Here is a 25,556-nt window from a genome sequence, read left to right as displayed (position 1 = left end):
TTATCTAAATGGTGGCCGGCTAGGAAAAGGGGAGATGCAGCGAGACCTGGGTGTCATGGTACACCAGTCATTGAAAGTAGGCATGCAGGTGCAGCAGGCAGTGAAGAAAGTGAATGGTATGTTAGCTTTCATAGCAAAAGCATTTGAGTATAGGAGCAGGGAGGTTCTACTGCAGTTGTACAGGGTCTTGGTGAGACCACACCTGGAGTATTGCGTACAGTTTTGGTCTCCAAATCTGAGGAAGGACATTATTGCCATAGAGGGAGTGCAGAGAAGGTTCACCAGACTGATTCCTGGGATGTCAGGACTGTCTTATGAAGAAAGACTGGATAGACTTGGTTTATACTCTCTAGAATTTAGGAGATTGAGAGGGGATCTTATAGAAACTTACAAAATTCTTAAGGGGTTGGACAGGCTAGATGCAGGAAGATTGCTCCCGATGTTGGGGAAGTCCAGGACAAGGGGTCACAGCTTAAGGATAAGGGGGAAATCCTTTAAAACCGAGATGAGAAGAACTTTTTTTCACACAGAGAGTGGTGAATCTCTGGAATTCTCTGCCACAGAGGGTAGTCGAGGCCAGTTCATTGGCTCTATTTAAGAGGGAGTTAGATGTGGCCCTTGTGGCTAAGGGGATCAGAGGGTATGGAGAGAAGGCAGGTACGGGATACTGAGTTGGATGATCAGCCATGATCATATTGAATGGTGGTGCAGGCTCGAAGGGCCGAATGGCCTACTCCTGCACCTAATTTCTATGTTTCTAGATCCCTTTTTCTCTACAACTCAATGTGTTGTACAACTGTAATGACTTCCCAAGATAGACACTAAATACTGGGTGGAGACCCTTCGTCAGGCCTGAATTGTCACCCATTTCATCTCTCCAGAGATGCTGCCTGTCCTGCTGAGTTACTCCAGCATTTTGTGTCTATCTTCAGTGTAAACCAGCATCTGCAGTTCCTTCCTATACATGACCTCCCAACTTCTACACTGATAAAGATGCTATGTAAATGCAGTAGTTGCAGCAGAGATTCAAGGGCACTGCAGAGTGTGTGTGTGATGCCAGACAACAGTGGAAGCTGGTCTGTAAAGATGAAACTGCAAGTGAGAAAGCAAATGTGAACTGCATTTAATCTTTGCCCAGATTGAAACTTCATTCCATGTTGTGTTGATAAAGGTCATGCTTTCACGTTATCTGCTACATGTTACGCAAATCCAAGACATTTTCAAAGCAAGTTAAAGCCTCCTTTGGGCAAGATAATTTTTTTAATGTAATTTGCCTCCTTCTGAAGACCTTAAGTTCTGTCAGGCTGTATTTATTTTATTGATTAGCGCGTGTTTATCTGTAACAACAATCTCACTGCTGCTCTTTCCTTATCTCCATGTTGGCCAAGCCCGCGGAGCTTGTGCTACAAATGTAATTTATTGCCAGCATTAATATTCACTGCTTGCCGATCTGATTTACAATCCCAGTCGTCACCTAAGGAACCTGTTTCCTTCATTATCCCTGTCGCGTAACGATTTGCTGCTCAGTCACTGGGTAAATCCAGCTTTATTTATGCCTGCCTCTGAAGTATTGATCAACACACCTTTATTTCTAATTTATGATCTTTGACTGTTACCACATCTTCAGTATTTGAGTTGAGGACAGCTCGGATGATCTAACCCGGGCCTAGTGCATAGATATAATCACACAAAGGCATGCCAGCACCTCTGCTCTCATAGAGGTTTAAAGGGATTTAGCATGTCACTGAAAACAAGCTCCTACAGGTGCATTGTAGAGAGTGCCGTGACTGGTTTCATCATGGTTTGGTACAGCAATTCTAACGCACTGGAATGCAAGAGGCTGCCTAGGTATAGTGGTAGACAGCCTAGTCAGTCATGGCACAGCCCTCCCCACCATCAATGGCATCTACATGAGGCACAGCCTCAAGAAGACGGCATCTATCATCAAAGATCCCCAGCAGCCAGGACATGCCCTCTTCACACTACTGCCATTAAGTTAGGAAGGACAAGATCCTGAAGACCCACACCAACAGGTTTAGTAATACTTACTTTCTTACAACCATCAGGGTCTTACACCCACCCACACAAACCAAATCCTACCTCGGTGACGGAACACTACAGATAATCTCCTTCACTACCATGGACTTGTTTTGCATTAATTTCTTGCTTTTGCACTTCACCTTATCTGCTACACTTCAATTTTTATTGCTTCTTGCAGAATTTATAGGAATTTAGAAATAATTTAAGTATAATTTACGCTTTTGTGTGTTGTCTGAGTCTATCTGCCTGTGATGCTGTTGCAAGCAAAATGTTCATTGCAGCTGTACCTCACCGTACTTGTGCATAAAACAATAAACTCCATTTGAATTGAGGACTATGGTTCTGCCTCCATCCAGATAAAGTACGTTTCTTCAGCTTGAGGGTAGCCTGATGGAGGATAGTAGCTAAACTCATTTGAATTGGTGCTGGCATGTGGCCAGACTGGGCGATGAAACTCGATGGCAGTGGGAGGATGAAGGAATGTCTCTGGTTGTAATTGTGTCTCCGGACCCTCCCAGGACCTGGCAAAAGTCTGAAGAAGGGTCTCGATCCAAAATGTCACCCATTCCTTCTCTCCTGAGATTCTGCCTATCCCGCTGAACTACTCCAGCATTTTGTGTCTATCTTCGGTTTAAACCAGCATCTGCAGTTCCTTCCTACACAAAGAAGAAAGGAGTCCAAGATTCGAGAGCAGCTGTGGCCATCTGAAATTGCCCTGGAAGAATGAAAAAGCTGAAATAAAGGGGGAAATTGGGAGAGCCTCTGAATAAATGAATCTAAGTGACCTCTTAGATGCACAGTGTTCAGCACTGTGGTGTCTGGCATAGTGGTCTGTGATGTTAATGAACTCAGAGCTTATATTGGGTCTATGGCTCCATGCATCCAACTGCCAGGACAAACAGTGTGGTGAAGATGGCATTTGGCATACTTGTATTCATTGGTCAGGGCATTGAGGATGTATAGTTCTGGTTACCCTGCTGTAGGAAGGAAGCCATTAAGCTGGAAAGGGTGCAGAAAAGATGCACAAGGATATTATCTGGACTGGAGGTCTTGAGCTATGAGAGGCTGGAGAAGCTCGGACTTTTTCCTGGAACCATGGAGGCTGAGGGGTAACTTTGCAGAGGTTCATAAAATAACGAGGGGCAGAGATAAGGTCAATGGTCATAGTATTTTCCCTATTGTAAAAGTAGAGGGTTGAGGTGAGAGGGCAAAGATTAAAAAGAGACCTGAAGAGCATATGTTGCACACAAAGGGTGGTGGGTAAATGGAACAGGCTGCCAGAGCAAGTGGTAAAGGTGGGTGCAATTACAACATCTAAGAGGCATTTAGATGGGTACACAGATAGGAAAGGTTTAGAGGAATGGTGAATGGCAAATGAGACTAGCTCTGGAGGGCAACTAGGTTGGCATGAACCAGTTGGGTGGTGGGGCCTGTTTCTGTGCTATATAACTTCCTTGCTGCCTGGACCTCTCTAATGAAGTTGGGGGTAACCTTGAATATCAAGCCTCGTCACATCACCAAGGCAGTCGTGTGCTGCAACCTAATGTGTGTATCAGCTAGCGCTGGCTTACCCCAGGCCCGAGACACATGTTCAAAGCCCATCCCAGCAGCTGGAGAATTAAATAAATCTGGAATAAAAAAGCCATCCCCAGTAATGCTGGCTATGAAACTGTCAGATAGCTGATGCAGTAATGCTCTTGCCGAAAGGAAGTCTGGCGTCTCACTCAGTCTGGGCTGCTGCACGTGATTCCAGAATCATAGTGCAATTGATTTTTAAAGGCCTCTTGTAATGATTCAGTGTAAGGGTGATGAGGGGAGAGTATCCAGCCTTGCCGCCGACCTCCACATCCTGTAAATGGATAAGTACAGATCCTCCGTAGGGATATACAGTGGCACAATGACAGTCCACAAACCGTGCCTTGACTGTGCAGAGATACAGAACGATCTGTATCCCCAGCACAGTATAATGCTCAATTAAACGATCAAACTCAGGGTAGAGGTATTCGGTGGCACAGTAATATGTTCTAGTAAAATTCAACATTATCACAAAATAACACAAAGGCACACACCAGTGTAGAGATAAAGAGGTAAAGATACCTCTCCACATAAAGATGTGTAGTCCCCTGAGAATGTTCCCACACAGATAATCAGTCTCGCTGAGACAACTTCACAATAGGTTACCAGGACTCAACTAGGCGGTGAGAATTAACTTGTGCCTCAAAGCAGCAGACAAAAGGCTGAAATAGTTCCAGCTTGCAGCCAGCATTAACTACACTGCTGCCTGCATTGGTGCATCAGCACTTTCCATGGGAGCTGCACCAACTCAAGTCAGCTCCCACTGATTAGTCTCCTAAAGAGGCAGTGCACCAAGACCACAGTTGGGGCTGACAGGGGAGGATTGTAAATCATGGAAGACATGCAGCCAAGAGAAGGAGTGAGTGGCCCAATATTGTTTACAGTGCTTTTGAAGTCTTGGTAACGGGAGCAGTGGCTACCACTGGCCAGGCAATCAATGATCATGAACCGTTCACCACATTGCTGGCGGGTGTAGTTGGGGTAATCCCCCACAGCGATGGGGCACAGAGTTGAGGTGCCAGTGGGTTTCTGACTCATTCATTGATCAAAAGACACAGCATGGAAACTGGCCCTTCGGCCCACCAAGTAAACGCTGACCATTTATCACCTCTTACATCTGTTCTATGTTATCCCACTTTCTCACCCACGGTGGTCAGTTAACACGTCTTTGCGAGGTGGGAGGAAACCGGAGCACCCGGAAGGAACCCACGCGGTCACAGGGAGAACGTACAAATTGCACAGACAGCACCTGAGGTCAGGGTGGAACCGGGGTGTCTGGCGCTGAGACAACAGCTCTACCTGCTGCATCACTGGCCGGGGATCCACACTTTGGCTGTACCTACACAACAGTGCCACCAATGGCCTGTCCCACACCCGGGCACTGGAGCCAGTGTACACTGGCAACCACTGGAGATGAAGCGTGTGACGGGGAGTGGGTGCTACAAGCCAGCCCTGACCCGGGGAGCCCATCACGCCGTCGCCCAGCGTCCTCTGACTACGGATGGCCATCCTGGAGACACGACCCCGGCCCCGCACACCCCCACCTTCCCCACCCCGCATCCTGCAGCGGTAAACGGTGCGGAAACGTCCCCATGTTTCACATTCAGCACTGACATTCATCGGTCAGGGTAGCGAGCTGTACAAGATGTTGCTGAGGCTACATCTGGATCATTGTGTACAGCGCCAGTCGCCTTGTTGTAAGAAGGATTCATTAAACTGGAAAGGGAGCCACAATGATTCACTCACGGGGACGTGACTCCGACTGAAGGGCTTGTGTTGTAGGGAGAGACTGGATAGGCTGGTCTTTTTCCCCTGCAGCGTGAGGATTAGGGGTGACTTTATAGAGATTATATAAATCTGAAGGCCATAGATGGAGAGAATAACCACAATCATTCCCCCGGAATATGGACGCCTAAAACTAGAAGGCGCAAGTTTAAGGCAATCGGGGATACATTTAGAAATAGGTATAATCACATCATTTAAAGACACTTGGATAAGTAGATGAATTGGAATGAATGTAGGGATATGGGCCAAGTCCAGGCATGGCACTAGCTCATTGGCAATTTGGTCAGCATGGATGAGTTGGGCCGAAGGGCCTATTTCCATTCTATATAACTATCACTGTTTTAGAGGCATTTAAGCAGACCCTTCAGTAGGCAAAGCAAAGAAGGATACAGACCTAATGTGGGCAAATAGATAAGCAGAAAGGTCAGCATGGACGTGGTGGGCCGAAGGGCCTGACCCTATAATTCTGTGAGGAGCTGACTCCATGGTGGTGCCTCTGCTGTGGCCCACAGGTGTGTGAGGGAACACGGGCGTGTGTGTCACATGTTGACCACTCAGTGCCCCACTGGAACATCTTGAATGAATGAATGTATGAATGAATGAATGAATGAATGAATGAATGAATGAATGCATGAATGAATGAATGAATGAATGAATGAATGAATGAATGAATGAATGAATGAATGAATGAATGAATGAATGGATGAATAAGTTTATTGACCAAGTATTCACGTACAAGCATTCACATAGATCAGGGGTAACGTGAGGCTGGAGACGGTGGTGGTCTCCATGAGAGGCACCTTCCCTCGCCATGCCGAGGACTGGCCCTCACGCCCAGATACAAGGCTGCCCGCCCGGGTACATCGGGCACGTCGCACGGGCACATAGGCTGGTGACGCTCCGAAGCCCAGATCAACGAGCAGGGATGAGCACGGACACCGCGGTGACAGCACGGTCAGATTCCCACACGGGCACACAGCGGGCCCGGCACAGTGGGGGTGATGTGAGTGTCAGGTTAACACCTTCATTGGGGACATAGCTGGTGAACTGACGTCCAACTGGACGCAGCAGGACGGGGTGGTGTTGGGTGGTGGTGGGGGGGGGGGGGGGGGGTGATTTGGGGGGGGGGGGGGGGGGGGGGGGGGGGGGGGGTCCACTTTCTCTCTGCATTTCCTCCACCATCCGTCAACTTAAAGTGAGCAGTGAGGTTGCGCAGTGAACAAGTCCTTTGTGAATCTTCTGCATGAGGGAAGGTGGGTTTGTCAGTGGGTATCCGCTCGTGTTAAATTAGTGCCCGTGTGTGTCGGTCCCCGTGTGTGTGGGTGTCCCCGTGTGTGTGGGCGTGCATGTGGTGTACTGGAGTTGAGGACCTGTCTCTCCGTGGGCCCCACTGGGACTGATGAAGGGCGCTGCCTCTCTGGTTGCTCGCCCCGGCCATGCACTGCTCGGCACTGCCGGCTGGACACAGGCAGCGGCACTCTGACCGGCAGCGCCGCGTCTGCATGGTCACCTGTCACACCATCAGGGAGTTTGCATTCTCTGCAGCCGTGTGTGCTCCCTCTGCCTCCTTCCCCTGTGGACAGAGTTGCTGTTGGCTATGTTGAACCCTTCTGCAACGGTGCAGGGAACACCCCACGGCAGTGGATGCCCTGTTCTGTATCCCTCTCTCCTCCACGTCAGTCAGAGCAGGACGCATGGCTGGAAGAGCTGGGTCCCCATGGGTATCGGCTCCCTCTGGCTGCACCTCACTCCCACCATTCTCATCTTTCCACACCCAGTGCGTAGAGGAGAGGGTAAGGATGAAGATGTCCTGGTCTGGTTGCTCCTGGGCCTGGCCAAGCTGGCCATCCGCGAGTCACAGCGCCAGGCGGTGGAGGGCTCTGCCTGAGCCGGCTGCTTGCCCCTTTCCCGAGGTTACATCTGTGCCCAGGTGTCCCTAGAAAGGAATTGCGCGCAGTCCACGGCCACCCTAGGGGATTTCCAGGACCAGTGGGCATTGTATTGTGATAAGTATTGTGAAATGGTTATTTGAGAGTTAGTGATACGATAATTCGGTGATTTTTGTATTATGTTGTAACTGTTTGGTTTGTAAATATTATTTTTGTAATAAATGAATACATTTAGTTTGATTTGTTTTACTGGGTACCGGCTCCCCATGCACCCGGTGCACACTTTAACGATGCCAGCCTTCACACGCACCCAGCAAGTCTGGCTGCACTAATGTTCCTCTGAGCTCAGTCTCCAACCCATCAACAGCATGCAGGAGCTGGGGTCTGTCTGTACATAGACGGGCTGCACAGTGGCTCTGTATGTGTGGGCGAATCCATGCATTGGTGTAACCCAGCACCGTCCGCCGCCCATTAATGCCGCGACTTGCCTCTGCTGCGACTTGACTCCACTGGAAAACTATCGCAAGAGCTCCCTGCTCCGCTGGCACAGAAGCACAGCTGGTAGAGCTGCTGCCCCACAGCTCCGGAGACCCGGTTCAATCCTGACCTCAGGTAACGTCTGTGTGGATTTTGCACCATCTCCGTGACTGCACGGGTCCAAGTGCTCCGGTTTCCTCCCATATCCCCAATACAAGCGGGTTGGGAGGGTAAGTGGCCTTCCCCGGTGTTAGTGTTGGGGGAGAGTTGACAGGGACATGGAAAGGCTAAACTGCCGTTAGTTATGTGCGGATATGATGGACTGAAAGGCCTATTGCCGAGCTACTACTCTCACTGTCCGTGTCCGTGTGAGGGGTTTGTACATTCTCCCTCCGGATTCCTGCTCCAGTTTCCTCCCACATCCCAAAGACGTGCATTAGCTACCAGCTGCATGGAGAGGATACACACAATACACGCTACACGTCAGTGTGTGACTGTACATAGACACGGGCTGCACACTGGGCGAGTGTGACAACGGCACACCACATGTCCTTGAAGGCACATCCACCAGTGGCGGCTCAGTTAAACACTTCAGGACACACAACCTGCACGTTAGCCGGCGCTGCTGCAGTCTGCCTTTCACAGATGTATACAGTGCCACATTTAACCATTGAGCTGCCAGTAGTTGAAACCTGGCTCCAATCACAAGGTCACTCCCCACCATCTGGTGACCTCGAGCGTGGAGACACTTGGAGGACCTGGTCAGGTGCTGGGACCAGGGGTGTCCTTCACCTCCTCTCCATTCCCCTGGGACCACATTCACCGCCATATTCACGGATACTGAGCTCGGAGACTGAGGCGCTTGTCACTATGTAAAGGGGCTCCCTGTAAAAAACGTTCAGGAGACAAACGCTCAGTCAAATGGGAAAAGGTGAAAGTAACTCGGGTCCTTGTGCAGATCTGATGACCCTGTGTTTCAGGTGGGCACCCTCAACTTGCCTAGTCCACAAGGAGCATCTCCTACTGGTTCCCTCCAAAGAATGGCCTCCCTGCTTTCCCAACCCCTCCTGGCCTGAGTGGGACGGTGATAATACCATTCTATGTATTTGCAGTTACTGGTTGTAACTGCCTGAGGGGATGGGGTACCGGGGACATATTGCCCTGGTTATAACTGCATGCCAGCCCCCCCCCCCCCCCCCGCAACACTCTTGGGGACCGGGGGGGGGGGGGGTGCAGAGATCGTAAGTCGGGTCCAGGAAGTCCTGACCTCCGACGCTGTCCGTGAGAGGGGTTTGTACGTTCTCCCTGCAGATTCCTGCTCCAGTTTCCTCCCTCATCCCAAAGACGTGCATTGACCTCTGTAACTTGCCCCGAGTGCGAGGGTGAATGGTAGAAGCAGGTGGCAGATTGTGAATGGGTGCCTGGCCGTGGCCGTGGGCTGAAGGGCCCGTTTCCGCGCGGCAATGTAGTTCAGATAGAGAGGACCAACACTGAGCACGAACTAAGCGGCTGTAGATGAAAGGCAAAGGAGACTTACCCAGAAGAGGAGGTTGAAGACGAACATGAGGTATTTGATGCAGTGCAGACAGTTCTGTGCCATGCTACATCTCTTCAGCTCTAGAAGGAATATAAATGAGAGATCCAGGTAAAAGACCACGTATTTACTGCCCTTGGGTGACTTGTACTCCGCCTTGCTTGCTTTAGGCCCGGGGTTGGAGTGTAGACCGAAGAAGGAGGTGTTCGCTCCGAACTGCCCGCCGTACATGCTGCTGTAGCGGCGGAAGCTACCGTGCGGCCCGGGGCAGTCTTTACTGTCCAGAGACGGGCTGCGGTGGTAGGTCGACTCGTCACTGTCCGATCTGTTCATCTTCAAACACTTCCCTGCGATCTCCTCAGGCGATGGGCATGGTCCAGCCCGGCCAAGCCCCTGAATCAAGGCTAAACTCCGACCGACAGACCTCACAAACGCACCAAACAGTCTGGAGAAGGGTCTCGACCTGAAGCGACACCCATTCCCTTTCTCCGGAGATGCTGCCTGTCCCGCTGAGTTACTCCAGCTTGTTTGTGTCTATCTTCGGTTTAAGTCAGCATCTGCAGTTCACTTCCTGCAGACCACAGTCCTCACCCCCCGGATACCCAGTGCCAGCGCGCCTGGTGTAGACTGGAGGTCTCTCTCATCGGCTGTGGGAGTGGGATAGTGCCCGGAGCTGCCGCCCCGCTGCCGGCCCGGCCCGACCCAGCACTCCCCTCTGATGCCCCGCCTCGCCTGCTCTGCGGAACACAGCAGCTCCTGGCATCCAACCTTCCCCGCCACTCCTCCGGGCTGTTCCCCGGGAGCCCCGGATCCCCCTGTACACCGGGACCGTTACCCGTCTGTGCAGCGGCAGCCGCGGCGCTGGTCAGCGCTCTCTCCCCGTCACTTCCAATCAAAGCCTCCCGCCCCTCCACAGCTCACAGCCAGCAACCCCCCGCCAGAGCAGCAACAGCGGCCCCTGCACACAGTCTGCAGCGGGACCTCCACCTCACCCCCTCATCTCACCCTCACCCCTCCCAATCCCACCGCCCCCAGGCTGGGGAGTCTCCCTCAGCGGCGGGGCTACTTCAACTCCATGTTTAAGAAGGAACTGCAGATGCTGGAAAATCGAAGGTACACAAAAATGCCGGAGAAACTCAGCGGGTGCAGCAGCATCTATGGGTACCTACTGCAACTCCGCCCGCCCGTCCGCCCGCTGCCTTCTTCGGGCCCCTTGCCTTGTCCCCCCTCCTCTCTGCAGCGGGACCACCTCCCTCCCCCCGGGCCTCTCTCCCCCCCGGTAGAAAACCACCAGTCCTCCATCACGAGATTAATTTTACGGTGTGTGGCAAGAGTCAAGAGTCTTTACCTTGGGGATTTTTTTAAGCCCAGCTGAAGACCCTTGTCTTTCACTCTGGGAGCCTTCTACCTAGCAGGCTGCTGTTGTGGGAGGTTGGGGAATAGTTATTGTCACAAAATAGGCCTCACACACCAACTGTAACATCAGCTTGTTCAAACCCCACTCAATGGTTTTCACAAGCCACACCGGGATCAATTGGGGCAGGCGGTTGGAGCTTGGATGAGGATTGTTCTAAAATAGACACAAAATGCTGGAGTAAGTGGCAGCATCTCTAGAGAAAAGGAATGGGTGATGTTTCAGGTCGAGATTCTTCTTCAGACTGAGAATCAGGGGAGAGGGAAGCTGGAGATATGAAAAGGTACAGATTAACTCATGAAAACTAGAGCCTACAATGGTTTATTGTTGTCTGTGGTAGAGGTGATAATGAAAGGATATGAACAGTGAAACTAGCAAGGCGACTAGGGTAGGGAAGGGACGGAAAGATAGAGAATGCAAGGGTTACTTGAAATTAGAGAAATCAATATTCGTAACGCTGGGGTGTAAGCTGCCCGAGAGAAATTGTGTACAGTTTTGGTCTCCTAATTTGAGGAAGGACATCCTTGTGATTGAGGCAGTGCAGTGCAGGTTCACGAGATTGATCCCTGGGATGGCGGGACTGTCATATGAGGAAAGATTGAAAAGACTAGGCTTGTATTCACTGGAGTTTAGAAGGATGAGGGGGAATCTTATAGAAACATATAAAATTATAAAAGGACTGAACAAGCTAGATGCAGTAAAAATGTTCCCAATGTTGGGCGAGTCCAGAACCAGAGGCCACAGTCTTAGAATAAAGGGGAGGTCATTTAAGACTGAGGTGAGAAAAAACTTTTTCACCCAGAGAGTTGTGAATTTATGGAATTCCCTGCTACAGAGGGCAGTGGAGGCCAAGTCACTGGATGGATTTAAGAGAGAGTTAGATAGAGTTCTTGGGGCTAGTGGAGTCAAGGGATAAGGAGAGAAGGCAGGCACGGGTTATTGATAGGGGACGATCAGCCATGATCACAATGAATGGCGGTGCTGGCTTGAAGGGCCGAATGGCCTCCTCCTGCATCTATTTTCTATGTTTCTATGTTTCTAAATATGAGGTGCTGTTTCTCCAATTTGTGCTGGGCCTCACTCTGACAGTGCAGGAGGCCCAGGACAGAAAGGTCAGTGTGGGAATGGGGAGGGGAGCTAAAGTGTTTAGCGACCGGGAGATCGCATGAGCCAAGGCGGACTGAGAGGAGGTGTTCAGCAAAACGATCGCCGAGCCTGCGCTTGGTCTCGACGATGTATAAGAGTCCACACCTGGAACAGTGCCGCGGATACAGTAGATGAGGTTGGAAGAGGTGCAAGTGAACCTCTGCCTCACCTGAAAGGACTGTAGGGGTCCTCGGACAGAGCTGAGGGAGGAGGTATAGGCACAGGTGTTGCATCTCTTGCTGTTGCAGGGGAACGTGCCTGGAGAGGGGGTGGTTTGGGTAGGAAGGGATGAATTAACCAGGAAGTTGCGGAGGGAATGGTCTCTGCGGAAGGCGGAGATGGGAAGATGTGAGGTTATCCACTTTGGTAGCAAAAACAGGAAGGCAGATTTACTATCTAAATGGCATCAAGTTGGGAAAAGGGGAAGTACTACGGGATCTGGGGGTCCTTGTCTGTGAAAGTAAGCATGCAGGTACAGCAGGCAGTAAAGAAAGCAAATGGTATGTTGGCCTTTTTTTTAATTGTATGGCTGTATGGGAATTTCATTTCACTGTGCCATCTGGCACATGTGACAATTAAATGTATCTTGAATCTTGAATCTTGAATCTTGATAACAAGAGGAATCGAATATAGGAGCAAAGAGGTCCTTCTGCAGTTGTACAGAGCCCTAGTGAGACCGCACCTGGAGTATTGTGTGCAGTTTTCGTCGCCTAATTTGAGGAAGGACATTCTTGCTATTGAGGGAGTGCAGCGTAGGTTTACAAGGTTAATTCCCGGGATGGCGGGACTGCATAATCTGAGAGAATGGAGCAGCTGGGCTTGTACACTCTGGAGTTTAGAAGGATGGGAGGGGATCTCATTGAAACATATAAGATTGTTAAGGGTTTGGACACGCTAGAGGCAGGAAACATGTTCCCGATGTTGGGGGAGTCCAGAACCAGGGGCCACAGTTTAAGAATAAGGAGTAAGCCATTTAGAACGGAGACGAGGAAACACATTTTCTCACAGAGAGTGGTGAGTCTGTGGAATTCAGAGGGCGGTGGTGGCAGGTTCTCTGGATGCTTTCAAGAGAGAGCCAGATAGGGCTCTTAAAAATAGTCGGGGAATATGGGGAGAAGGCAGGAATGGGATACTGATTGTGGATGATTAGCCATGATCACATTGAATGGCGGTGCTGGCTTGAAGGGCTGAATGGCCTACTCCTGCACCTATTGTTTCTTGTCTATTGTCTATTGTCATTCCATTCAAACAGAAAATGCCAGGAGCACTCAGCAGGTCAAGCAGCATGCCTGGAGGGTGAAGCAGAGTTAACTTTTCAAGATCAAGGCCCTCTGTTGTGAGGTTAACCCTGCTCACCTCTCTACATGAGCGGTTGAGTCTTCTGATTATATTTCAGATTCCCAGCATCTGCAGTTTTTCACTTTTCTCGAGGCGTGACCCTTACTCTCCACCCGACCCTTTTTTTCAAAATTAAAATAAACTTTATTCTGCGTAAAGAATATATACAATACAGGTAGACACAAAATGCTGGCGTAACTCTGCAACCCGCTGAGTGACTCCAGCATTTTGTGTCTACCTTCGATTTAAACCAGCATTTTCAGTTCCTTCCTATACAAAACAGGTACTGTGCAAAAAATTCTTCCGACATTCACCTAACTGTATCAGTACAGAACAAGTGTTATTCCTGATGATAACCCATGTGCTTAGTGAATATTATTTTGCAGTCACCTCCTATTTGACGGTATTGAGGAAGCTTTACTCTGCATCGACCCCTGGTGTGCAAGTGTGGAGGAAGCTGCATTCTGTTTCACCCCTGCTGTGTGGCCATTGCTGGCCAAGTTTGCCTCTAATGCCATTTCCCAGTACTGCAGGAGTTTTATCTCCGTGTCTACCATCTTGCAACCGTATTGAGGAAGATTTGTTCTGTATTTAGCCCCATTCTACTGCAGTAATTCGACAGGAGAATCACTGCCATTAACCTCTGCCATGCCAGCATTTAGACAACTCTGTACCAGTGTTCAGGAAGTTTCCTTCTGACTAATGCCCTATGTTGGGGGCCTTTATTCTGTATTTAACTTCATTAAAGGGTATTATTCTTTATCTAGCCCTACTGTACTGGTACTAAGGAAGCTTTACTCTACATCTAACCTGTGCTGCGGGAGTGTGTGATGGAACAGTGTGCAGGGAACTCTGTGTCTACCCTGTGGTGTCTCCGCAGTGTTGTGTTATAAAGCCCCTGCCTACATCTGCCTCATCTGTACTCTACCTGGTATGTGTACCAGCCGTATAAAATATACTGCACTTGACGTGTTTGTATTCTAACTCCACCATGTGTACCTCATGCCACACCTGACGTGGCAGTGTACACCAAGCAGCACTCCACACCACAGTCAGTCTGTATCTTAAACACGTACAAAACCAGCATAAAGTACACGGGATATAGAATGTAGAATCGTTCAGGAACAGGCCTTTTGATGCACCATGTCCGCGCTGACCCTCATACCAATAGAAATTAATTGCATCTGCCTGCATGAGGCCTGTATCTCTCCATTCCTTGCCTGTTCACGTACCTGTGTAAATGCCTCTTTAACATTGTTATCGTATCTGCCTCCACCACTCTGTTGGCCGTGCCTTCCAGGTACACACCTCTGTCTGGGTAAAAGTACCTGTCTCACGCAACTCCTTTAAAGTTTCCCTCTCTCACCTGAAAGCTTCTCCCTCCAGTCTCTGACATTCCACCTTGGGAATAAATTCTGTTTACCCTTGCTGTGCCTCTTATAAACTGAAATCCGGCATCCCTCGGCCTTCGATGTGCCAGAGAGAACAAGCCAAGTTTGTCCAACCTCTCCTTATAGCAGGTTAGAAGTAGGTTGAAGTAGAATTAATGTTTCAGGTCAACGATCCTTTGTGTTCCAAAAATTGATCTCCAACCTGAAGAGTTGACCTTGATCCTCTTCCCACAGATGCTGCCTGCCTGACCTGCTGAGCATTTCTGGTTTTGTTTCAGACTTCCAGCATCTGCAGGGTCTTTGTTTGATGGAGACGTCTGCTGCATGTGTGAATAAAGAGAAATCTGCAGCTGTTGAGCTGCACCTGTCCTGTAACTGCACGTGAGCTGGTGCACCATATCCTTCACTCGGTACACGTGTCCCAGAACGGGGGGGGAGCCCTACTCTGTATCTAGTGGGGTCTGCCTCTGCCTCTTGGCTGCTGGGGAAGGCTGCCTCTGGGTTAAACTGTGTGTCGGACCGAGGCAGTGCTCAGTACTCACATTGCAGAACAGAATGCGGGCGTCTTAGAAGCTGGTCACCAGAATAACCGGCCCAGTGCAGGGCTGGAGGTGACGAGTCAGAGAGTTCTCTTTGCCTTGTCACTGCATTTCATGGACAGCTGAACACAGACCCACGGAAACATGCCCCCCACAACCAGCTCTCACACATATTAATACACCAGTCTAACTGAAGTATGCCTTACCCGCCCCCCTCCTGCGCCATCTCCAACACACGTACTCTCTGAAGTGCTGACCTTCAGACTTGCACTGGTTTAAAAGGTTTACATTTCAGCCCAAGTGATTCACACAGAATATTCAGTACAAGGTATATGAGCGGTGAAGCTTAGCCTGTGGAGCAGCCCCTTGCTGGATGTGCGGCCTCCCACACTCATGCTATCAGCATCTGACTCACTCACACAGCTATCACGGGCTTTACCTTCTCCTACATCTACACATATACACGTGCACACACACTCACACACACACACACGCATGCGCTCATGCACACACACGTATGCACACATATACATATATGCACCACACAAATGCACACACATACATGTATGCACGCACATACATACAGAAACACACATAAACACATGCAGATGGACACAAAATGCTGGAGTAACAGTGGGAAAGACAACAACTCTGGAGAGAAGGAATGGGAGACGTTTCGGGTTGAGACCTTCACTTACATATATCCACATACATAGATGACATAGATGCACACTCACATATGCACAAACACACAGGCACATGCAAGCACACTCAACAAACTCACACACACATTTGCTGAAGCATACACAAACACACAGGCTTACACATACCGGCATGTATTCAATTACATACATACAGACATGTTCACATACAAACACATTTTCATGAATAAGGTCACACATACGCACAGGCACAAACTCACACTCACATTCAAAGACATAGACATGTACATTCAAATCCACATGTGCAGTATACATGCACAATCAAGCATACACACACTGGCACAACAGGCAGATGTGTCTTCATGCACATGGCTCACACACATACGCACTCACACACTCACTCACACACACATACGCACTCACGCACTCACACACACATACGCACTCACACACACATACGCACTCACACACACATACGCACTCACACACACATACGCACTCACTCATACACACACTCACTCACACACACATACGCACTCACTCACACACACATACACACTCTCACACTCACTCACACACACATACGCACTCACTCACACACACATAGGCACTCACTCACACACACAGACGCACTTTCACACTCACTCACACACACATACGCACTCACACACACACATACGCACTTTCACACTCACTCACACACACATACACACTCACTCACACACACATACACACTCACTCACACACACATACGCACTCACACTCACTCACACACACATACGCACTCACACTCACTCACACACACATACGCACTCACACACACATATGCACTTTCACACTCACTCACACCCACATACACACTCTCACACTCACTCACACACGGACACGCTGCCCATGATCTGTCCCACTTTGTGCTGCACCCTGATCACATCTCCTCTTCACCATGAATCCCGGCTCCAGCTGTGGGTGAGACTCATACTCCCTCTGCTGGTTTAACGGATGTGTACCTGACCCATGGAGCAGAGCCCTGTTTGTAACATGCAGAGTACCTTGCTTGGGCTGAAGGAGCAGAATGGGGCCATTGCAGACCAACAGGGCCGGGCCGTGGGCTTCCATCTCCACACGTCCACTCGCTGCTGCTGGACGCTGTGCATTGGGCCTGACTCATGGTTGAGCACTAGCTGACCCGCGGAATGCTCCTGTACATTCCCTGACTATTTCTGTTGCGAATGCCACTGCACCATATGTCATGCAAATTACCGGGCCTGCCCTACTCCCAGCACCCAGATTAGTTACGGTCCAGAGATGCGTGGAATAATTGGCATTGTACAAAGGATTGAAATTCAAACCATCCCTTCCTCTCACAATACGACCATCGTTTCTTTTATTAAACCATTATGCACATTCACTCTTCCCCTTCCTTCACAACCTCTGGAGTTATACGTAGGGGATAGGCTTGGACAATCTGAGCTTCTTTCTTCTTCTCATCTGCCTGCCCCATACTGGAATAGCCTCTGGTTTCACTGTCTGCCTCGTCAACCGCCTCAGAATCCCAGGAAGCTGGTTGCACTTGATACCCAGAGAGCAAACCATCCACCAGCTGGGGACTACTCTAGCATATTCCAGACACACACACGCAAACGCACACCCACATGCACAGGTACACTCATGGATACATATTCCCACACACTAGTTCTCTCACACACACATCCACACTTGTATGTGTGTGTAAAAGTGTGAAAGCGTTGGGTTGTCAGAAGGTGTGTCACGTTGACATTGCCATTGAGGGATTGATTCGATTTCATTGGCGGTGGTTGTGGGCTCGTCCTTGTGATACAGACATTCTCTCAGTTGCCGGCTCGTTGTCTGGATGTTGACGAGTGGATGAGGATGCTCCATCATCTGAAGACTTGTGAATGGGCCAGAAGTTGTCCACCCATTGACTAAGGTGATGGATGAGGCCAGGACACTGCCTTGAGGAATCGCACAGAGATACCTGGAGTCGGGATAATTTATGGCCGGCAACTTCATCCTTGCTGTGGAGTTACTCTCCTGCCCCCCTGCACCAGTTTTGATGTTCAGTCCAGTGGCCTCATCTCACTTCTGGAAGTCAACTCTTTGCTCCATGTTTGGGAGGAGGTGTGATCCCGGGGGCTCTGGTGAAGTCTAACCACGGGTGAAGGGTTATCAGAGTTATAAATGCCTTCCCTGCTCAGAGAACATGGGCAACCATTATCCGCTGAGAGCTGAGAGTTGAAGGAACAAGGGGCAGGCAGCTCATAGAAATAGCAGCCAGCCTGGGGCTCACCATTACAACGCTCCCAGGGCCTGGGTTTGATTCCCGCCTCTTCCACAAGGGTATTTACATTCAGTTAATTTCACGTCAATATTTCAATGAATTTATTGGATTGACATTGGTTCACTGACGTGTGGTGGGGGATGGATCCGTACTTGTCTGTGACACCAGGCAGAGCACAGGGGGCTTTTATCTGACTATCAATGTCACTTAGCCCAGGAGCACTGAGAGCTGGTGGATGTGCTGGTTTCATCAGAACTCCCACATCAAGGACATAAACCTCAAACCTCAAAGCGGTTAGCTCACATCATAGAATATAGAACATAGTACAGGACAGCACAGGACTGGTTTGGAGACAGACACTTATGCAGGCACATAGCCCAGTCGGCACCTTGTCAGCGTGAATGTGGTTGTATGATGGTTGACTGGCAGCAGAAATGCCTGGTTCTGCTACCGACAGACAGGTATAGTTGGACAGTTCAATACTGGGTCCAGGCTTGTATTGATGGTTCCGTGTTGTTAAACTCCAGCTGGGTGTGTGACAGGGCTATTCCCAGTTCCGTGTCGCATTACTCCCGAGTGGCCTTGTTGCATCAGGATTGGAAGCCCCTTCCTCATCTATCAGACCCCCTTCGACTGGGAGGACCACGTGGTGGAGATCGACCTGCAGCCAGGAGACCAAGGCAATGATGGTCCTGCTGACCCTCTGGGAAGAGGGGACTCTGCAGCGGCTATAGTTCCCCCCAGCTAATGAAGCACTCTGTGGGTAACTGGGATGGCACAGCCTCAGAACTCCAGAAATCCTGGTTCAATCCTGACCTCAGTTCAGTCTATGTGGAGTTTGCAGGTTCTCCATGTGACCGTGTGGATTTCTTTTGAATATCTCAGTTCCTCCCTCAGCCTAAAAATGTGCGGGCCAATGGGTTAATTGTCAGCTATAAATTGTAATTTGTGAGTGGTCGAATCTGGGGGGAGGTGATGTGAGGGACTAAATGAGTTGCCACAGTGACATAAGCGGAGAGGTAATGGGACTGATGGGATACATCCATTGTGGTCTGGCATGTACCCCGTGGGCCGAATGGCATGCTAGCCTGCTGGCTTGTGAAGCTGCTGCCGTGGCAGTGGGATCTTCAGCTGCTGGTGTTCCTCTCCTGCCCCACTGTGTTGCCATTCACGACTTAGATCAAACAAACCACAGCCTGACAGAGCCCGAGACAGGAGCCTATTCCTTGGAACTAAATCCCTTTGCGCAGTGACTGGAGAGCAGATGTCTTGTGTACAGAAGCACAACAACCACTTGCCAGTCCTGGCTACCCATTCCATTCAAAGCCACCAGCTAATCTGTGCAGGGTCAGACTTCCTCATCCATTCTCTCATGTCTGGGGTTATGTCCTGACCCCTCACCCCTCCCATGCATGCCTCTCCTCCCCTGTCCGACGGTGAGTTTGTGACCCTGCCCGCTGCTGCGACTGGCTGTGGGCCCTACACACCATCACCCTCTCCCCCTCTGCACCATACTTCAGCTGCCTGGAAGGCTCGGCATATTTCCCACATGCTGTAGCTGTCTCATGGTGTCAGTAGTCAGCAGTGAGCTGGACTTTAAAGGAGTACAACAGTGTCGCTCTGATATAGCCTTTATATAAAGGAGTCAGCCTTGCTCTTTCCACAGGCCCAGCCCAGTTTCTCACCTGACAGCCAGGAAACAACCACTAATAACTAACCGCACAGCTCTGCTTTATTCCATGTGTGCAGCCAGCATTTATTACCTATCCCTTAGTGCCCTTGACAAAGTGGTGTCATCAACTCATGCAGCACAGAAACAGACCCTTCGGCCCATCAGGCCTGAACAGACCATCAACCACTCATTTACACTAATCCCATTTTATTCTCCGGGCTCTCCGGACTCCAGCACTGCCCCACACACTAGGGGCAATTTGCAACTCCAAACCGTAGATCTGCCGGATGTGGGAGAAAACTGGAGCACCTGTCAATGGTTGGTAGGGACAGGGCAGGCCGAAGAGCCTGCTCTATCATTCTATGACTGTGTGACATTCGCTGGGCACAGCAATGAGCAAGTCAGCCGATGAGAGGACAGGAGACTTGCTGCAATGAAGGGCCTGAGTGAACGATGGGCTTTTATCTGCCAGGTTGCGTCATCATCAATACAGGTCTTTCCAATTCTTTATTTAATTACTTAAAGCTTGATCTCGGCCAGCAGGATAATTTCAGCGGAGAGGCACTGTGGAGCTGAGGAAGGCAGCAGACATCCTGAACTCTCTAGGGAGTCTGACGCCATGGTTTATCAAATCTCCACTGTCCTACGCAAGAGGTTCAGGAAGTGACAGTGTGACGAGTGTGGGCTCAGCACTCTGGCTCCTGAAGCTGCCACATCCTGGTCATCTTACTGTAAAGTGACCCTTGCTGTAGCTAAACCAGGACCTTGGCAACTGCCAGCAAACTCCATTTGTGTGACATCAGCCAGACTTGGCTCATCTCATCTCATCTGATCCTGAAGTCATGGCAAATTTATTAACAGCATGACTGATGTTGATTGGAACGCGCTGAACCAAGTCGCTTCCTTAATGAGGGGATTTTTTTTCACAATAGCTCTCCAGAACTTGTCTTTGTGCAATCAAGGATTTCCCAGAGACCAGGCAGTGGGTCCCTCCTGATGTGTCCATTGGTGGCCCAGTGTTTATGTGGGGAGGCTGCAATAGCACAATCACACAATTCTCTTGTGAAATAAAAAAACACAGCCAACATAATATCAGGAACTGTCACACCCCAGACATTCCCTCTTCTCTCCTCATCCATCAGGCAGAAGATACAAAAGCTTAAAAACATGTACCGCCATTTTCAAGAACAGCTTCTTCCCCATTGTTATTGGATTCATGAACAAACCTCTCATTTGCTAGGGATGTATTCCAGATCTTCCACTCTACCTCTTTGTTGCCCTAGCACTTTTTTAACCTGCATTTTCTCTGTAGGTGTAGAACTACTTTCTGCACTCTATTTCCTTTCTCTTTTTGCACTACTTGATATATTAATGTCCGCTTTTATTTGCTTGGATAGCACACAAAACTAAGGAGAGTGAGGTGGCTTCTTAACCTGCAAAGAACTGACTCCCTCCACCGTCCAGACACTAAGTGGCGGTCGGTGTTGCCTATTGGTCATGAGAGGGACCCACAGTAGGGGTCCCCCTATGCAGGGATTCTCTCCCTCTACACTGGGGACCAGGGGTGGAGGGTACTGCACCGAGGAGCCCTTTGCAACCTGTTTCTCTCGCGGTTCACAGACTCGTCAGCCACCTGCCACTTTTGCAGGCTGGAAGAGTCGGTGTTCCACATGTATATGGAGTGTGTGAGGTTGCAGCCCCTATTCCAATATCGAAAGAGATAGGGCAGGGGAGAGAATCGGGCCAAAGATGTCCTGGTTGGGTTGCTCCTAGGCCTGGCCAAGCTGGCCATCCGTGCGTGAGTCATGGCGCCAGGTGGAAGAGGGCTCTGCCCGAGCCGGCTGCTTGCCCCTTTATGTCCGCGCCCGGGCGGTTTTGGAAAGGAACTACGCGCTGTCTACGGGCACCATGGGGGTTTCCAGGACCATTGGGCACCGCGTAGGGTGGAGGGTATCCTCAATAAGGATGCGGAAACAGTTATATAATATTTAAGAATATTTGTTTATTTTGTATTATGGTGGTGGGTTTGTGTGTATTTTTGTGTGTATTCTTTGTAAATAGTTAATTTATGAAAATGAATATTTATTACTTGTCATTTGAACCTCAGTGAGGTTCAAACGAAGCTTAGTTTCCACAGCCATACAAACAGAGACAATTCCTACAAGACATACAAACAATGCAATTTACACAAACATCCATCACAGTGAATCTCCTCCTCATTGTGATGGGAGGCAAAGTCTTTTCTCTCCCCTGCACCATTTTTAAATTATTTTTTTGCTAATAATAATAAAAAGAACTGCCTCCCACCATGGAAACTGTTCTATGTTCCACTGTAGAGGGTGGGGTGGAGTGGGGGGACAATTAAACAATGCACTGGAGGAACTTACATCACCGCTGTAATACACCATAATACTGCAACTCCCAGCCTGTTGTATCCGCTTCGGTATTTCAAATTCATTCTAACTTTTGAAGTAGAACGTCATGTGACCTCTTGACAATGTACTGACTTTGTCGATGATGCGCCTCAGTGTGACATTGGCCTTGTGCACATACTTGTGAGCTTAGACTTTGAGTCTCAAAATCTAGTCTGGCCAAGATAACGGGTCAGCTGCAGGTCCACTGAAACGGGATCTCTGGGCTGTCGGGGGCCTGTGGCTGTGTTTTTGATGGGGTCTCCACCAGGTGAAGAAGCAGCAGCTGTGATCGCACTCACTTGCCCGGTATCCTGGCCTGGGGGGTATTCCAGCAACAGGACTTCCCATCAACAATTAGCCTTTTGTCAATTCATTGGAAATGTCGATACAGGCCGCCCCACACTCTACGAAAGCCCAACCTATGGACACCTCCACAGAGAACCCGATCTAACTGCAAAACCATGGCATGGACAAACACTCATTCATATGACCAACAAAACCAGATCACAATTTTTTTAGATAATTCTCTCAGGAAATAAATGATGCAACCATATTTCTGACTCATTCTGTGGAATCCATAAAATTGAGAATCCTTTACATACCCATTGCAAATCTAATTGAAATAAAATCTAGTATAATGATGGTTGTCTGCAATATCACATTTATGTTAAAGGTCTCTCTCAACTTTTAGTAATAGTCCTTTCTTATCAGCCTTTTGTGTTTTTCATGTGCTTCATTACAATACAATGTTGGTTTGGTTACCATATTGAGGTATTTTTGTCTATTTTCTGACATGGACAAAATCGACTGGCGGGTGTTTGTAAAAACGGAACCCTGGAGGCAGCCTATAAACGTGAACCTACAGGACTCACCCAACAGGGTGAGAAATTACTGGGAATGGTAGCGTGGTTGGCAGAAGGGCAAGGTCAGCAGCATCCAGTGATGTCAGTACTGAGGTCCACTGCTGGAGGGGGAAAGCAGCAGGACCTAGAAGAGCCAGGCTAGAAATAGTTGGAAGAGCAGCTGGCAGAGTGGAAACCCGACCTGGAACTGGGCCTGGAACTGGGCCTGGAACTGGGCCTGGAACTGGGCCTGGAACTGGGCCTGGGCCTGAGCCTGGAACTGGACTGGTTTTATCATTAATGTTTTATTATTATTAATGTTTAGTGTTTTCTGAGTCATTCGTAACTGTCACTGTATGTCATGTTGTCACTTGTGGGCAGAGCACCAAGGCAAATTCCTTGTATGTGAATACTTGGCTAATAAACTTACTTACTTACTTACTTACTTACTTAACTGGGCCTGGAACTGGGCCTGGAACCCAGTTAGTGGACAACCCCAGGCTGGCGTTGGGGGGTGGGGGGGGGGGGGGGTGGGGGTGGGGGGGGGGGGGGGGGGTGAGGATCTACAAAGTCAGTGGATGAGGGAGTTGGGAGTGGTGGAGGAAACACCTCAGCCGTTAAACAGGCTTGGCCGACCGACACCACTGCCGACCCTCACAGCCTCACCGATGCCTCCCAGGCACGGCGCACCAACTCTGATGCCACCTCTGACTTTCACACCTTCCTCAGCCACTGCCAGGCTGGCCCTGGCACCCAAGCCACCTGTGCGCTGGGTCACTGATTCCATCATTCCTCACCCTCCCTCTCCAACACATCCATCACCATTAACATGATCCCACCACCAGTCATAGCCACCAGTCCCCACCCCTTACTCCCTCTGTAAATCTTTGGTTCACTCATCCCTTTCCACCCAAACAATCCCCTCCCCAGCAGATGTAACCCCTGTCCCTGTATCTCCCTCTCCTCCATCCATGGACCCCGGTAGTTCTTCCAGGTAAGGTTCATGTGCATCTTCACTAACCTCAACTACTCCATTAGGCATTCCCAATGTGACCTCCTTTACATCGGCAAGACCAAGCACAGACTAGATGACTGTTTCTCCAAAGCCTTGTGTTTGGTACACCATGGTTTGCTGAATCTCCAGGTCACTATCCATATTAACTCCCCCTCCCATTCCCATACTGATCTTCCTGTCCTGGACCTCCTCCATTGCCATTTATAACTGAGATGAGGAAAAACCTTTTCACCCAGAGAGTTGTGAATTTGTGGAATTCTCAGTCTCAGAAGGCAGTGGAGGCCGATTCACTGGATGCATTCAAAGGAGAGTTAGATAGAGCTCTTTGGGCTAGTGGAATCAAGGGATATGGGGAGAAGGCAGGAATTGGATACTGATTGTGGATGATCAGCCATGATCACATTGAATGGCATTGCTGACTCGAAGGGCCGAATGGCCTACTCCTGCACCTATTATCTATGTCTATGGCTATGTCTATGCGGAGCATCACCTACTCATGTTCGCTAGAGATGCTGCCTGACCCACAGAGTTACTCCAGCAGTTGGTGTGTGTTTTTGCAAAAAAAACATTCCTTGTGTCTCTCTTATGTTTTTGTGTTGTTTGCATCTATATGCCTGTGATGCTGTTGTGAGCAGGATTTACACTGCACCCATGCCTCACTGTACTTGTGCATTTGACAATAAACTCGCCTTTGCTTGACGTACTTTACTGGATTTGTACACATGTGCTCTCAGTCTCTGCTCCCATCATTTATTCTTTCCAGTGCTGCTCATAACTATCAATAGGACTACATTTTGGCTGGCCCTGAATTCCACAAATTCCATGTGTAATTCCAGTTAACATTAAACTCATGCGTGAGTTCCTAATTCTGGATATGAGATTTCTGTGAATTTTGAATTGTCATTTTGACAACTTTAGTATAGTACTGTCTTAATTAACAAAAGATGCTTACTTTCTTTTACTTAATAAATGGATATTAATAATAAAGATCGATTTGATTTTAGATCCTTACGCTGGAAACTCAAGAATCAGCATGAATTAATCTATTAGAATCACCATCACACCATCTCGCCTGTGTGGATAAACCTGCAGTGAAGTTAACCCTTTTCAGTCTGAAAAAGGGTCCCGACCTACAACGTCACCTCTCCATTCCCTCCACAGATGCTGCCTGACCCACTGATTTACTCCAGCACTTTGTGTTTTACTCAAGACTACAACGCCTGCAGATCCTGGTGGCTTCAACCCTTTTCACGGCTTGTTTGATTTTAAATGGATATTTTTCTGACAGTAACAAGTTAAATCTCTGATGCAGAAGCTGAACGGATTAAAAAAAAAACTTTTAACCTGAGGATGATGGCTTTGAACCAGACGAGATCAGTGGATTCAAGAATTTAAGAACCTATCGACCAAAATCAGGGAGAGCGTAGTGAGAACCTGGATTTAAGACTTGGCTTGGCCCGGCTTGGACAATATATTCAGGGTCGATAGTTATTTTCAAGAACAAAATACGCTGGGATAAATTTA

General features: G+C 49.1%; 1 protein-coding gene across 2 annotated transcripts in view; it reads right to left on the bottom strand.

Annotated features, from left to right (window-relative positions):
* Window positions 1–17,024, bottom strand: part of tspan4 (tetraspanin 4) — a 48,815-nt gene extending 31,791 nt beyond the window's left edge. The window contains exons 1-2 of one of the 2 annotated variants that reach the window (XM_033038390.1): window positions 16,840–17,024; window positions 9,304–9,383 (exon numbers count right to left, since the gene is read on the bottom strand). In XM_033038390.1, the coding sequence (XP_032894281.1) occupies window positions 9,304–9,383; window positions 16,840–16,906 (147 nt within the window). In that variant the 5' untranslated portion in view covers window positions 16,907–17,024. Of the gene's footprint in view, window positions 1–9,303; window positions 10,186–16,839 lie in introns of those variants that run through there. The other variant, XM_033038389.1, reaches the window with a different exon arrangement.
* Between the last annotated feature and the right edge of the window lie 8,532 nt (window positions 17,025–25,556).

The sequence above is a fragment of the Amblyraja radiata genome, chromosome 20, assembly GCF_010909765.2.
Source record: "Amblyraja radiata isolate CabotCenter1 chromosome 20, sAmbRad1.1.pri, whole genome shotgun sequence".
NCBI classification, from domain to species: domain Eukaryota; kingdom Metazoa; phylum Chordata; class Chondrichthyes; order Rajiformes; family Rajidae; genus Amblyraja; species Amblyraja radiata.
The sequence above is the reverse complement of the archived record's forward strand: the minus strand, read 5'-3'. Positions and strand labels throughout refer to the sequence as shown.